Raw genomic sequence first — 16,331 nt, forward strand, 5'->3', positions numbered from 1 at the left:
GACAAAGTATTTCCCCATCTACAATAAAGTCAAAGAACACTTTTTTCCACATAGGGCTCTACCAGTAATGCTCCACCTAAACACCACACAAAAACACCACAATGTTCCTCCATTCTCCCAAAATCCACGCTGCTCCCTACATAGCAAGGGGCACGGGATAACTAGGCTTCACAATTCATGGGCAGGCATATCTACACCTCAGGAATGCATTCTCCCAGCCTAGGATCCCATTAATACAAGGTAAAAGGCCCACTCAAACTCCAGATTGCTGGTGTGTCTCTCTGTGCGCCAAAAAAAGGAGAGAAAAAAGGAGGGAAAAAAAAGCAAGCAAGAAAAAACACTTCATATTCTGCTACACTGCAGCACAGTATTACTGATCAGCTCCAGAATAAGATCTAAAAACATGTTTAAAAAAATAAATAAAAGAAAAAGGAAAACCCAAAGCTTACAAGCTTACATCAGTAGAGGTGTAATTGGCCCAAAATGAACATAAGTGTCTGCAGAAGGAGGAGAATGGTACAACAGAACCCTGGATGAACCAGCGCTCAGGAAAGCGTTTTTAACAAAAGCGGGAGAGCCGAGCCCTCCTGGGCGGCCCAAGGCCACGGCCGAGAGCCGCTGTCGCGGCTGTCCCCGCAGCAGCAGCAGCACCCGGGCCGCCACACGCAGCCCTGCGGCACCACGCGCGGCCCCGGAACGTGCCCGGGCGGCTCCCCCGCCGCCTGCACGGTGCCCTGCCCCCCGCGCTTCGGGTCGCCACGCCGACAGCCGTTACCCGCAACGAGACGTGGCGGAACGCGACAAGATGGCGAGCGCCGGTGCCCGCCACCGTCAGCCCCGCGGGCTCCCTCACTAACGGACGCGGGGCAGCGGCGGGAGGGGAGCGCGTATCGCGGGAGGGGGGGAAATGCAAGGGGGATGCAAGGGGGATGCAGGGGAGCCGCTGCTGCCGCCGCCGCCGCCTCCCCGGGCGCGTCCCGCGGAGGGGGGTAGGGGGGTGGGGGGCCCAGCCGCCCCGCGCGCCCCGGGCGCCGCGCGCAGCGACCGTTACCGGCGGCGCCGCCGCCCGCTTGTTTGTGTTTCCTTCCCCCCAGCGACACGGCCGCGGCGGCCGCCGCCGATTGGCCCGCGCCCGCTCCGCCGCAGCCAATCGGCGGGCGGGGACGGCGGGGGAGGGGGCAGCCCTGAGGAAAGGGGGGGGGGGGCGAAACCATCTCAGCCGCGTGGGCGGGGGGGAGGGGAAGGAACCATCCGGGGCGGGGGGAGGCGGGAGCGGGGCCCGGGGCGCTGAGGGGAGCGCGGGGCCGCGGCGGCCGTTCCGGTCCCCGTCCCCGTCCCCGTCCCGATGCAGCCCCCTGGCCCGTCCCTACAGCTGCGCCCGGCCAGCGCTCCCACCTGCCGCCCGCAGGGGCTCGCCAGCGTCCCTCAGCAGTGCCTTTAACGGGGTTTAGGTTACACCCGAAACGGCAAAACGGGCAAAACCCGGGACGTGGGAGAGCGAAGGGGCTGGGGGGGTCCAGGGGCCCGGCACGTTGAGCTGTGAAAGCTCCGGAGGGGGACGGAGGCCTGCACTGAAACTGGTAGCAAACACGGTGCTACAGAGCCTTGGGCAGCCCTTAACACTTTAATTAGAAATCCTTAATTTGAAATACTTTTTTTTTTTTTTGGTAGGCAAAAATGTGTATTCCATGTCATATAGGCTACAGCAGTGTTCTGTGGGTTCTATACATGATGATATACATTGCCACTTCCTTTTGTTACTGCAGACTAACGCACAGGTGTCCCATCTCTCCCGGCCCCCTGCTCCGGCGCGGCTGCTCCCGGCGCTCGGTCACGCTCGGGGCCATGGGCACCGGTCACGGCGAGCGGCTCGCGCTCGGAACCGGAGCACTGGTCACGCAGAGCGGCTCGCACTCGGGATCGGGGGCACCGGTCACGGTGAGCGCCTCGGGGCCATGGGCACCGGTCACGGCGAGCGGCTCGCGCTCGGGGCCGGAGCACTGGTCACACAGAGCGGCTCGGGGCCGGGGGCACCAACGCGGCCTCCAGGCTGCAGAGGGGACTCGCTGGTCGCAGGGAGGCCGCAGGGGGAGGATGCTGCAGCCAAACTCATGCATTGCTAAAACAGCGCCCGTTTTGGGCTCAGCTGAGCCGTGCGTGGCCATCCAAAGCCCTCCAAATTTTCTCCTTTATACCATTTTACACTTAACCCTGTTTATTCTACACACACTGCCCAGGGACACCTGATTAAAAGTGATGGTCCCATTTCATTGTGAAATGTTTGGGCCCCATTCACAGTGTCTCTTGAAACTGCAGCTAATCCCTTGTTTTCCATCTAGTTTCTCACTCCTGAGAGCCTAAGGGGGGAATAAAAATCAGTTCTGCTTTAGCACTTCTGCACTGCAGGATTTTTCATATACCTGCAAGAAAATCCCCCTCAGCTCATATGTTATGACTTGACTTTTATAGTATCTTTACATATTACTCCACTGTAATTCTACTCTGAATGAGTGTAGAGTTGAGTGAATAAAGAGCTAAACTTTCCTTGAATTAGAGCCTATAAATTCATTTATTGGCCTGGCTCTGCATGAATCACCATAAGCAGTTTTAATAATGAAAACAACAAATGAGACTTCGCTAAAACAACTCTGCAGCATAATATTTTTACTCAGCCATCTTCTTTGCTCTATTTTAGTGATTGGAAAAAAAAAAAACCAAAACCACTCCCCCAATCAAAAAAATAATAGAAAATCTTTCTTGTTCACGAAGAGACTTAAGTCCCAGACATTTTCTAGTCAGGGAAGTTGAGCACGTTCATACAAGACTATTTTGACATAGAACCTAGAGGCACTCTCGAAAGATGTTGTTTTCCCATCAATCAAAAAATAATTTCCAGTTTGTTCTTTGCACGTCCATGGATTAACATGTGCGAGGCAAAACACCACAGTAACATCACTGGAATTGGGAAAGTAAATTCTGCCCATTAACAAATAATAATAGCATTAACTTTTCCCCCTGTTAGAAAGAAGATAAGCCTTAAAAGAACTTCTCAGTGAGGAAGGGAGAGATGGCAAAGATACCGGACTGAAACAGTAAAAAGAAACTGCACAAGAGAATGTACAGCCAAATACCACATCCGTACATCATGTGAATTGCTAGTAAATAAAGTGCAGAAAAAAAAAAAAAAAAGTGCTAGAGGGTTTTCTGGTAAAATGGGGCCTGGATCACTTCCAAGAGGCCCAAAAGTGGGGTCATTAATCAAAAAAAGATGAAAATCCCTGAGCCCCCCAGCGCACTCCTAACAAGAAAAAAAAAAAAAAAGTTGTATTTTTTAGTTCTTTGTGCTGCTAAATGTCCTTTAGCAGCTTGGCTATCAGCCACTGCAAATCCCAGCCCGGTTTGCCCGTGTGGTTTCTGAAGCGCTGTGACCTATGAGCCCCGGTGCACGATGTGCGCAGGGCTCTTTGTGCTTGCCGGCTCTGCCAGCCCGCCCGGGAGCGGAGCCCCCCTCTTGGTGCCCGTCCAGCCTCGGCGCGAGCCGCAGCCCGCGGCCAAACCGCGCACCCCGCTGCGCTGCGCGGGGCTCCCTCCGTGCCGCGTCCCGCCGCGCTCCCCGTGCCAGCAGAGCGGCGGCAGCTCCCCGCTCCCTCCGCAGCCGTGTCCCGCACCGGGGCACCCCCGGAGAACCCGCGTCCCCTCTCCCGCGGGCGGCGCAGCGGCGGCTCGCGCGTTACCTGGGCCGGGGCCGCTGCTGCGCCCCGAGCAGCGGCGAGCGGGGCCGCTGCGCAGCCTCCTGCCTCGCTCGGAGCCTGCCGGGCCGCTTTCAAAGCCTGCCCTGGCGCTGGCCAAGCCTCCCGGAACGCGCAGGGGAGGGACCCGCGGGCCGCGCTCGCCCCGGCCCTGCCCCCGGGGCTCCGGGCGGCCCCGCCGCCAGCCCCCGCTCCGAGCCGAGCGCTGCGTGGCCCGTAGCTCGTGTCACTGGCCGAGGTCGTCAGGCCTCCTGCACCAGCGACACCCGCAAAAAGCAGGAAAACAAAAATGCTCTGCAGTGCCCTAGGGCATTTTCGCTCTACTCCACCAGAGATTGATTTTTCCACCTTTTACTCCCTGTTTTAGGTATTTGCAAAAGGCAGCACCTGCGATCCCGACACCTCAGTTCTGTTTGATTAGCTGGGCCGTTACTGTGTCACTTACAATATACACTTCCACACATAAGAGATACAGCAAAAAAGGTATCCTATCTGTTAAATCAGCCTGCTCTGCTCACTTGCCTGGCTCTTGGCCCCTTCTGGTTCCTTTTCCTTCAAAGTACTTTCGTTTTGCATCTTCCACACTGGCTTCCAGGTGCAACCGTGAAATGAACTGCAAGCACAGCAGTCTCCTCATGCTCCAGCCGCTCCGGGTTGGAAGGGTACTACAAACTGCCTTTGCTCTTTTAATGCTCAGGGATTTGAGTTGCTTTTGAGCAGCTTCCCGCAGTTCCCTCCACGAGCTCCGGCCTGGGCTGCACTGTGTGCTGAGGATGGGCATTCCCATGGGATGGAAGGGGATCAGCTCCGGTTTGCCTGAGTGGCAGAACTGAAGTGCCGCTCGCTGAAAGGGATTCGGACAAGAAGCCTTTCCCAAATCACAGCTTCCTTCTCGCTGTGTGTGTCTCTCGCTCATCTTTCCCAGACTTGCTACTGGCAGTGCACAGAAACCCTTCCCTCTGCCTATTTCTGAGCAGCCCTCCTGCCAGCAAGTTCAAAATGGGGTTTGCTTGGCAAAATTGATGCAGCCTTCTCTCCCACCGTGTTACACTGGTCCTCTGCTCAATCTTGCCTAACTGAAGGCAATCACACATCCAAAAGGGCTGAACCGGTCAAATGTGCAGGAAAAGGGACTGCTCTGTTTGGCTGTACAGAATTCCAGACAGTGAGTTCATTCAGGAGCTAATAATCAGATACACGTAATACCGTCTTAACCTCAAAATAATTGTCCTTTTTACCTGTTTTACTGTGGGAGAAAATGTTAGCGAGTCGTTTATTACAACAAGGTGTGTTATTGCCTTGTAATTACTGTTTGACAAGCTGAGGTCCTGTGATATATATGTAATTAATAAATCATGTGCCTGCTTTTCTGTGTATGTACAAGCACACCTCTATATTCACAGAGGGTTACAAAATATTTACCTGTGTGCATAGGACTGGCAGGAACTTCTGGGTCACTGGGTCTCCTATCACATGCACCATGTGATACAACCCCTTTTATAAACTTATCAAGTTCTGTTCTCAAAGTGATTTCGTATTTTGCATGTGTGAGTACAACTGGGAGGCTTGTTCCTGCACCAGATAGTCAAACAGTTAGTAACAATCTTCTAATCAAAACATCAGGTACCTCTTTTTGATCCTTGGTTCTGCACCCGCACTGGCCTTTAGCATCATTAGCTCTTCCTCCTCCCTTCCTGGGAGATACCCTGAAGTCTTGACAGAGAAATCCTGGTGCTCCCAGTGCTCACTTTGCAAAATGCACAGGCTGCCTCTCCTGCCACCCTGTCTGCACCTTTCCTGCCATGTGCTAGGACCGGGTTCAGGTTTTCTCTTGTTTCCATCCTGTTGGTAACATGGTGACTGTGAGTGAAGCATGAGCTGCTGCCCAGCTTGTTGAGGGCTTTGGTTATTCATGCCTTTGACCTTCCCTTTCTGCTGATTTCTCACTTGCAGTTGGCTTAGTCCTGATGATGCCTCATATTTTCTGTCATTAGCAATTTTACCAGTTCCCTGCTAACATTTTTGCCAAGCTCATTTACAAAAACAAGAGTGATCTTTCAACACTGCCCCAGTAACTTGTTTCTTACTTAATAGCCTTTCTCGCACTGTGCTCACAGCAGCTCTTCACTGACTTAAACCTTGCTGCTAAATCACTGCTCCCTTTAGCTAAGAACTTTCCACATGAAATGTGTAACTGAAGTCCAGCGAGGTGAGATTCACCCCATTTCCTTCACTAGGCAAATCACCTTATCCAAGAAAGATAAATGGATGTGATAAACCCATTTAATGCCATGCCATTTACCTCCCTCTCTTTAAGCATCCTTCCTCCACAATTTATTCTGCAGGCTTCCATATACTATTAAGTTGAAACTTTCATGCCTGTTCTTGTCCAGATCGGTTCCTTCTCGCTCCATCTGTATAAGGCCCTTGCTTGTTCTTCTGTCCCTGAATGAAGGGATCTACTAAAGACATCCAGGCTAGTTCTTCCAGAGCTCTGGCATGCGGATTATCCCGTTCCTCTGCCTCCAGTGCAGGAAGGCTCCCTGAGATTTGCTTCCATCCTGGCTGTGCTTGTTTCCATATCCCCATCCACCCCATTATCCCTCTCATCTTCAGCCTTGTGATTAACATCCTCATCCTCTGCAAAAGTTAAGGGAAAGTAGAAACCTTTTGTGGTTTTTGCACATACCTAATTTAACACTAGCCTCTATCCCACCCTTACTGTGTAGTGACCTCTCTTGTTCTTTCCCCATTAAACTCTGTGCATGCAGGAAAAGTATTTTCTATTCATACTAATATCCTTTAGAAGCCTGAAATCTGCCTGACTTATGAGACAAAGCTTTTCTAACTGATGAATCCTACTGCTTTTTAAAAAGAGTTCCTTCTAATCAATATTAGTTCTCAGTATCTTTTCTGAGGTTGCAGTTGATTCAACTGCAGCCTCTTCATGCAAGTTTTCCCTCTGCTCGTGTTTTATCCAGAGGGAACCTCGCCTTAACTAACTGGCAGTTTATTGCCCCTGGCCGTTTATGCTGCTGGTTCTGGAGTTTTATCCCGGTGAAATGCAAAGAGCCTCTTCCATGTGCAACCCCCCAGGCTCCCAGGGAGGGCTGACTCTATTGACTAGTTCCTGATCCTTATTTAAACGTGCCCCTCGGAAGCCCGAAGCTGCGCGGGTCGCACGGCCCTGATCACAGGGCTGTGATGTTTTAGGCCGGGTTTAGACCTGCCCGGCGTTGGGCCTGAGCCTCAGAGCAGGCCCAGGGCGCCCCGTGCTCCCGAGGAGAGGCCCGAGTCGGCACCTGGGCCGGGGCTGAGTTCCCAGCTCCGACGCCGGCTCCCTGTGTGACCCCAGGCAAGTCACCGAGCGGCTTCCTCCGTTTCCTGACTCTGCTAAACGCTGGGATAATAAGTAACTTTGTGTGAGTGCTACGAGGCTTTGAAAGCTTTAGATGAAAAGACACTGTGTAATTGCAAGGTGTTTTTAATAACGCTGAGCATCTGCTCCACTCGGCCTTGCCCTTCAGTCTCAGGGAGGCTGGAGCGCTGCGAAGGCACCAGCCTGGGGCCAGTGAGCACCAGGCTCCTGTTTTCCTGAGTTTGGCTCCATTGCGACCTCGTCCTGGTCCAAAGAGGACCGTGCCCTGAGCCCGTGACCTGACAAATGCTGCAAACTTGGAGTAGCACCTGCTCCTGGAGAGCAGGGGCATTTGGGGGAAGGGTTTGCAGCGGCTCTGTTTGCAGCAAGGGCACCAGGGAGCTGATGCAGCTGCAGGGCTGCGTGAAAGGCAGCAGAACGCCGCAATGCGAGCAAGATTTGGGAGAAAAGGGAGAGAAAAGCAAAGATTGCGGAGGCTGAAGCGCTCCCCGCTGCAAACAGGCAGGCACATGTCCCGGGAGGTGCCTGGCTGGAGCCCCGCAGCTCTGCAACCCAGGGAGCCCGTTCCCAACGGGGCAGGGGCCTTCTGGGGCAAAAATCCTGGATGTGGGGATTCATCCTGAGGGCTGCAGCAACAGCTCTTCTGTGCGGTGCTGCAGCGAGAAAAGGACGGGCTTGACATGGTGAGTTAGGCCTGGAGAGCTTGTGTTTAACCACCATGTTATTTTTATTTGACTCACTAAAACAACAGTAGCCAGAGCTGGTGCCTGCAACTGAGCGCTGCCCAGCGGCTCCTCTTCCAAAACAGAGGGTACTCTGTGCCCTGCTGGCAACATCTGTGATTTTATCAGGACTGCAGCGCTTTGGGAAATGTATCCTAAAACCCCAGCAACTTGGAACAAGGGAATTGCAGCTTTCAATTAAAAGCAAAGTGTGTTCTTAGCCCTCAAGGCTGTGGATGAAAAGTTTGAAAACATGCAACTAGTGCAACCCAAGTGCTGAAACACTGGGAAGTGAATAAAGAGATCCCAGCAGCAAGAGCAGCAAAAAGCTGAGAAAAGAAATAGCTGTCAGGCTTCTCCTTGGGAAAGGGAGCAGGGTTTGGGGCCTCCCACCTTTCTGGGTTGCCAGCCTGCCTTTGAACCTTGCAGCCTTTCGGGAATCCTTCTGCAACAGCGGCAGCCGCAGCGCTTTGGAGCTCTAGAAATGCTGACAGGGGAAAGCTGTGGGAAAGGATGGTGTTAGCAACGTATGACAGCTCACACAGGAGCATTAACATTAATGCTTTTGGGGGCTGCCTTCGTGCACAGAGCCGCACTTTCTGGCAAGGGCACATCTGGGAACACAGGTACCTGCCCCCTGCACGTCTCAGTGCACTCAGGGTCTGGGTGTGCAGCCGGGCAGTGTGGTTGGTACCTACAGCCACAGAATGAGGGGAAAGAAGGGTGAAAAGGGTAAGGGATGAGGCCAGAAACTCAACCTGGGCACACACCAAGAAACTGCAACAGTGCGGACTGTAGCGCTGGTGCAGGGTGTCAGGTTGGCAGCTGTGCAGTCAGTGCAAGCGGCTCATGCACACACACACACACACACACACGCATGCACACACATGTGCACAGACACACATGCACACATGCATGCCTACACACTGCCTTCCAGCATGCCCAGTTCCTGGGAGTCTGGAGCACTGCTGAGCGCTCCCCAGGAGCACTCTTGGGAAACCAGTTTTAGCATCTCAGCAGTGACACAAATGGGCATTTTTTCCTCTCATTTCCCCTCACAGGTGTGCAAAACATCGTGTGGCGACGCCTCCCGAGCTCAAGGTGAAAGTTTGCTGCCAAGAACACGTTGCTATCTGCCAAAGATAAACTAGCTGCAGTGCAAACACAGCCAGGCCTGAGAAGAAAACCACAAACAAAACTGGCTTCCTGTGCCCTCTAAAGACACGAAGACTGTGTTTAAAGCAGGGGAACACGTCCTCAGACAAGTCTGAGGAATTAGGTGAAGACAGTTCAGAACTGGGATGTTTGCTTTCTGAGGCTCCAGGAGGAGATCAAGATAGAAAAGCTGCCTGGCAGCCCAAGGTGTCCTGCTAACACTAATGGTCTTTGCTCAGGAATATTGGCCCACGAATTCAGTCTGGCAATTATTTAAACACTTAATGGGCTGGGTTCACCCTGCCCTGTGGAGCTCACAAAAAGCTTCTAGTCATGCCCACTGTGAGCAATTCACTTGTTCAGATTTGAACCAGCTAATTAAAAACTCACGTACACTCCCATTTCTGCTTAAAGTAAGTTTTCTTCAGGTAGCTAAGGCTTGCTCCTGGCAGAGCGGTGTTTAAGCAGGACAAGCCTGGTGTAAACTGCAACAAGAGCTCAGCAGCTTTAATCAGCGTATCTGCCTGCGCATCTCGCCCGCAGGGAGGCTGATGCAATTGTGTGCAGAGGAGCCCGAGGTAACACCCCCCTCCGTGACACACGGAACGGGCCTTGCTGGCCCAGCGCCGCCCCGGCCCTCTGGTGCTGCCCGGCTCCTGCGCGGTGCCCCCGGCCGGCAGGGGTGGAAGCAGCTCTGCGGGTTTCTCTTTGCGCCAGGCAGGGCGCAGCTCGCAAGCCCGTGTTTCCATGGCTCCGTTTCCTTCGGAATCCCTGTGCTTTCCAAGGATTCGGGGCAGGTTTTGGTGCTGCAAATCACCTCCGTGCCACAGAAGTCACAGGGGACGCGAAATAGCACATGAGGAGGAGCAGGTTCCCAGGCTCAGAGGAAGGCAGGGGCTCTGCCATCCGTCCCCATGAGGCCAGGTCCTCCCGTGGCCTTTGCCCTGCAGCGAGGTGACTAGTTCTTACAGACACTTCTTTTCTGCAAGGGTGGGAGGATTTTTTTTGTTTCGCCTCTGCATTACCCAGCTACAGCATTGGTGGATGAAACACCCTGGCTCTCGTCTGGGCCCACTGGTCTCGACAATCCGGGATCGTTTCTCCCCCTGTAGCCAGCGCGTGCTCGCACGGCGTGGAGCTGCCGCGTTGCGTCAGGCAGGCCGGGCGCACGGGGAGCGCTCAGCACGCGGAGCCTGGCGTAGCAAAGCCAAAGCTGTTCTCTTGGGTAACCCTCACTGCCAGCTGGGCAAACAGCGCCGAGTCCCAGCCTCAGTCGACACTCGCAAGCAGGCGAAGCTGACCTGAGATAGCCCCCTTGGCTGAGCTCGCCAGCCCTGAACCCACCTGTGCATCGTCTCAAAACGAGACTGGTACCGCGATCCGTGGCCACCTCTCTGGCTTCCCGCACACACGGCCCTGCCTGTGCTCGTCTCCTCTCCCGTTTTGGACAGGTTTGACCTTGCTTGCAGTGCCAGATCAGACAGGATGGCTCAGAGATAACCCGGCTCTCAGATCAGTCACAGCTCTGTGGATGGCAAAGCTGGTATTTGGATGTGCCTTGTATTTGCTTTTGAAGCCTTTCCAACCTGGGAGTTTCCCGTTCTGCCAAGAAAATAAAGTGAGGCAGAATCCTGATCAGAAAGCTCACTTTGAACACTACAATTTGGATTTTTTTTTTGATTATGTATATAGGATGCAGAGGTAACTCTTACAAAAATAATTTTCCTCATTTTTAGAGCAAGACAGATTCCTAGCTGCAATGAGATATCAAAATTGCACATGTGAAAGTTTCACAACACGTGGGGCAGAAGAACTGAAACCATTTGTACTTAAAATATATTGCATGTGCACCTCCGCTGCAAAGCACTTATTTAAATAGGTTAAAGCACTGATTTAAAGACCCAGGCAGTCAGAGAGCCTAAGTTTGGGGTTTTTGTTCTGCCCGTGACTGCCGTCCCCAGCTGTGCAGCGAGGGATGACAGACTTCGCTCCCCCGCTCGCGCAGGAAGCTGAACGCCCTCCTCGAGGGCACCTTTCCCCTCCCTCGCCTCCTCTCCGGCCTGGACCTCGCTGTCTCTCCTACCTGGATTTCTGCTTTTCCAGCTGCCAGAGCTCAGCGCAGCTCCAGGGCTCCTTCTGGAGCTGCTGCCTGCAGTGAGGCCGCTGCAGCCTCCGGGAGCTTCCCGGTGGCCACGTCCTGCGGGAGCGCGACAAGCCACAGGCCGGCTCGCTCGGGCAGCTCACGCGCAGACAACGATCCCGGCCCCTGCGCCCGCTTGTTCTGCCGGCTCAGGCCTGGCCTAGACCTGGAGGCAGAAGCCTCCGGCCAGCGCAGACTCACCACATTGGCAAAGTCCTTCCGCTGCTGTTGGTTGGTGCCAACACGGCAGCGCATAAACCCGACTGGCCGTGGGTGCTTGCCGAGCCTGTGTCCAGGCTAGCGGCCGCCGCGGCCTGCGCAGGCCCTGGCTCTCCCCTCCTCTCGCGGCCGCCCCTCGGTGCTGCCCCGCGTCAGCGCCGTCCTGGTGCCCTCCGTGAGGTGACTTCCTCCCGGCCCGTGGCCCCCGGCCTCGTGGCACCCTCCAGATATTTAATGCAGTTAATACAGACACCTCTTCACACCGCGCTCGCCAGCGCTGGGCACGGGCTGGCTCCATCGCGGTTCAGGTGCCGGAGGGAAGGAGGGTCAGGAGGGCCAGGGGGAGGACGGGCTGCCAAAAAGAGGAAACAGCCCCCTGGAAAGCTGGAAGTCGCTGCTGGGACAGGCGCCAGCCCATACAGAGGCTTCATAGTTCTCTTTATTAAAATCTTTCTTTTTAAGAAACGCAAATTGAAACACTTTGCGGTCAGTTACACAGATCAGTTAATAGTGGTGACAGGTCCTACATAATTAAATAAGTACTACAAATTCCAACTGTTTACAAGCCAAAACTTAAATTAACGAGATGATAATAAGCTCAATAAACAGTGTATCTGGTCCAGTTCAAGTATAATTCAACAAATCACAGCCTTAATCCTCAGAGAATAGAAAAACCCTGAATATAACCAGCCTAACACTATTTTAGTGTTAAAGCCGATGCAATACTTTGTGAAATCCTATGGGGGAAGTATTTATGTTTATTTACTGCTACCTCAAAGAAAGTAAATTGCAAATTAAAGACATTAAAGACTATTTGAGATCAATACAGATTTTACACAGATGAAAAACACAGTCCCTATTCAAAAAGTGCAATCTTTGGTTGAGATGTGTTGAAATGATTTGTATATATTAAGGAAGCTCTTTTTAAAATATCAGTATATTTTTGGCTAGACCTGAGCCTGCTTTGTGCTATATATATATATATATATATATGTATTAATAAACAACATGTATGATAGTGATGATGAATTACAGCAACTAGAAAAAGATTTTGAATATAATAGATTGAAAGAAACAACACATTTTTACATGAACTGAGAAAGTGAAGAGGCTGCCTGCAGGGGTGTCCGTCCTCAGCAGCAAAGGTAGTAGCGAAGTGGAGGAGTCGAGTGCCCGCCGGCATTGCCCGATGGCCTGGCCGAGGGGAGGAAGGAAATTTTCTCTGGATCTCAAAGTGCATCAGGCTGACAACAGATCACAGGGATCGTTAGGAGTTGGTCAAGACTTGGGATTGCTTCCAACTGCTTTACAATGTTGGATTTTAAAGGGAGAAAGGACCTTCTCAGGAGAGCTACCTGTGCAGCCGCACGCAAAACCGTGCGGAATGCTGTCATGCCCAGAGGAGAGAGCCCAGAGGAATGAGGAATCCAGGTCCATCCCCTACAGATGTCTGAATTTGATCTCGTCTGAGGGCTGGACATCGCATCTGCACCACCCCCTTGAGTCACCTGCTTCCAGAAGAGGATTCTCCATAGAGAGAGCTGCTACCTGGAGCTTCTGGCTACCTCCAGGGCAAGGCAAGGGACTGACAACCCAAATGAGATAACTGGAGCCTGGACACTTCCCGGTGAGCCCTGGTCAAGACTCCAGCTTTTGGAGACCAGGATGGAAACACAAATTGAGGAGACCAGGATGGAAACAGAAATTGAGAAGAAAACTTCAGCCAGGGTCTGCAGGATAGCAAGGCCCACACTGTCAAGAAGAGATTTTTTTTGCCTGTCTAAAGCAACTGGTCAGGAAAAAAAAGGGGGCTAAATATGCAAGTTGTGAGTGATGGGAGTCAATCCGGTGTCAGAATTTGAAGAGGAGGGAAGTAGTTTGAATCATCTCCCTTCCATCCAAAAGCGAGCCCCTAGGCAAACACTCCTTTTCATAATTCTGCTGCTGCCAGTCAGAATCCCATGGTTTCCTTGGCTTCTCCTGCCTGCTTGTACCCAGCTGTTGTCTGTTTTCTAAAGGGCTGATTTAAAGCTCTTTGGCCTGGGAAAGTCTTTGTTGTGGATTTGTGCTGTGCCTCTAATAAAGGCAGTGGACTCGTAGCTTCTACTGCAATACAAATAAAGAATAATAACAGTGATACTTGTCTCATTTGAGGTTACCTAGGGATAAAGTTGCTGGGGGCGTATGGCTTTGATCCATGTCTCAGATCCAATTAAACTTAACCACATGGTCTAACGAGCTCCCATTAGGCCAGTGAGAGACCCAGTTTCATGGCAGGGTCAGCTTCAAAGACTGGGCGCTCGCATTTGGAGGGATTTCCTGCCCTTATGCTCACGTTGTGCCGACGGGCACGAAGGGAGCTTCACATTCACATGACACATGACCACCTTGAGCTGTGCTTTAAATGACAATTGCACAAGTTTTACTGCCACTTTCGTAATCTTATACCTTGCAATACAAGCTCTGGCTTTGTGCTCAAATTTCACTGCAATGTGAAAAACAAACTGTCAAAGAAAAACCAGTCCTTGAAGGAAAAATAACTTGTTTTGCAATATTTTTTTGCACAGAGAAAACCAAAAATAGCTGTTTAAAATGACAGATGGGCCCAAATTTTAACGCTTTTAAAGTCTGGACAAAGCAGGGTTTATGCTGTGATGTTTTTCATTTCCCCTTTTCTTTCAAAGAGGCTGTGTCTGAATTTGGGATGCAAAGAATCCCTGAACTTGTGAGAAGTACGAATTCCAGCTATGAAACCTGAACCCACCTCTGGTAAAAATGAACGGAAAACACAGGCCATGAATTGGAACAGAGCCTAATACAACAACATCAGGCTCCCAGGGGAGACACTGCCTGGCTAAGAGGTATTTCAGAAAAAGAGCGTGGCTCCTGGCACAGGTAATAATGGATCAAATACTTTGGTGAAGGCAACTTTGGCAATTTAGTCACTGTGCAATATTTTTTGACATCCATGTCATCCTTAGGGATGGCTAGAATCTCCTGGAAAACTATTTCCTCCACGCAACATCAAACAGGACATCCAACAGCAGCAATTTGCACAGAACATGCCGTGATGCATATTAGTCAGGCAAAGAACAGCAAAACGTCTGCAAATCCCCATCTGCCCAGGCCACGCAGTGCGTTTTATAAAGCCTAACTCCAGGATCAGCTCTGGCAGGGGTTTGCCTGCGTATTCACTTTACCACACAAAGCCCTACTGACGTGAACCAGAAACTTGTACAGTGAATTTCAAAGGGACTTTGCAAAATACTAAGCAACAACTGTTCAGAAACAATAGCTCATAATAATTCCAGAGCTGCTGGTGCATCCTGTGTTCTCAGTGAAGTGCTCTGTGAGGCATCAGTTGTTGTATTTGCCCAAAAAATTCAGGGAAGTTGAATACAAAAACAATATTAAAAGTCTGGCATCTTTCCCTTCGGACCAGGAAAATTCAAGGTTGCCAAATTGAGGAAAAGCAAGCTTGAAGGAAAAAGAAGAAGAAGAAAAAAAGATCCCCAAAGCAAGTACCCTGACTAATTATGTTTACAAGTAACATGGTCCAAACGTGGTACTTTAAAAGCCTCTTGTGGGAGTTGCAAGTCTGTAATACTCCAAGTTAGCACCCTCTGGATGATCAAACAGAGTTTTAAACACAAGGCCCAAGGGAGCACAGCTCAGTCACAGCACGGTAAATCCTGCAGAGCCGGTTGGCTGCCGGGGCGCACGGAGCGGCGCGCTGGGCTGCTCCACGCCGGGAGCTCCCCGCGCCAGGGCCGCTGGCTCCCTCTGCGCTCCGAACACCCGCAGTGCAGGCAGTGCCCAGCAACACACACGTTCACCAGCTCTCCTGGCTGTAAGATGGATGCTGATGGGGTTTATATTATGCCATCTACTGATTAGGCTTAGCAGCAAGATTTTAGATCCTACTTCTCACCGGGCAATGAGCGGTTGAAATATTTTAAGCAACATTGAAGACTATTTATAGTCGCGTTTCCTTTCCTTCCAGCATCCACTGGAGGATGCTAAGTCCTTCTAAATACTCTGCCTGATCTGATGTGCCACATCAGAATTAAAACTTTAAGAATCCCTGAGAATTCTGATTTAATCTAGGACACCACTCCCAGCTCACAGTGTGAGAGATAATTGCTCCACTCGTTACAGATACGCCAGCATTGCTTCACCGTGGGAAACTGTTTCAGGCATTTGGGGTTTTAATGGCACTCTGGGCATAGATGCATGGAACATGCTCTTTATTTCCCCTCCTCTGTACAGTGCAAATTGACAGTTATATCATAGAAATAAAATTAGAAAAAAAAAAAAAAGAAATATCAGCATTCACTCATTATGGCTCTTCCAGTTCATCCACGTCATAGCTTTTTCTTCTCGAAGTGAGGAACAATTCCAGCGTCCTCCTGCTGCAGACTGCCACCTCCTTCGCTCATTTTCAGGCTCTCTTCTGCAAGCTGGGATAGGTACTTCTGCAATCACACCAAAAACAAAGCATCTGCACCAAAGCTGAAGGAACTCGGCCCGGGGTGCGCACACCTCTGCAGAGCTATCGCACTCTCCTAGCAACTCACAGGGGAGGAAAACACACAGAAGCCCCATTTTGGTGAAAATTCAAGCCAGGTAATACAGCTGTGTCAGGCCATCTACTGTAATAGAGCCTAAGAAGTTCTGTGATTAACTCTGTGCCATAAGAGGAATTGATGACAGAACCAGGAGGAACACGATTCCTCATCGATCTGTGTAGCTAGACCTCACCTTTTTGTCAGGGCAAACATAAATTGACTGCTTACTACACCCCCATATACCACAGGGCAAGCACTAACACCATTAAATCAAGTGAATTTTGTTCAGATAAAAGTGTGTGGCTGAGTAGATGGAGTTTCTGAATGATATATTAAAGCATACAACCCACATTTTCAGACACACATCATGTGAATGACAGCAATTTAAGGGAAGAATTA

General features: G+C 51.4%; 1 protein-coding gene across 1 annotated transcript in view; it reads right to left on the reverse strand.

Annotated features, from left to right (window-relative positions):
• Positions 1-15,594: 15,594 nt before the first annotated feature.
• Positions 15,595-16,331, reverse strand: part of RBM20 (RNA binding motif protein 20) — a 29,728-nt gene continuing 28,991 nt past the window's right edge. Inside the window, exon 15 of the mRNA XM_088528846.1 lies at positions 15,595-15,839. Coding sequence (XP_088384972.1) covers positions 15,729-15,839 — 111 coding nt within the window. The 3' untranslated portion in view covers positions 15,595-15,728. The remainder of the gene's footprint in view (positions 15,840-16,331) is intronic.

This window comes from Tinamus guttatus, unplaced genomic scaffold (assembly GCF_059628265.1).
Source record: "Tinamus guttatus ecotype Peru unplaced genomic scaffold, ASM5962826v1 Tinamus_guttatus_pri_ptg000314l, whole genome shotgun sequence".
In the NCBI taxonomy this organism is placed as follows: domain Eukaryota; kingdom Metazoa; phylum Chordata; class Aves; order Tinamiformes; family Tinamidae; genus Tinamus; species Tinamus guttatus.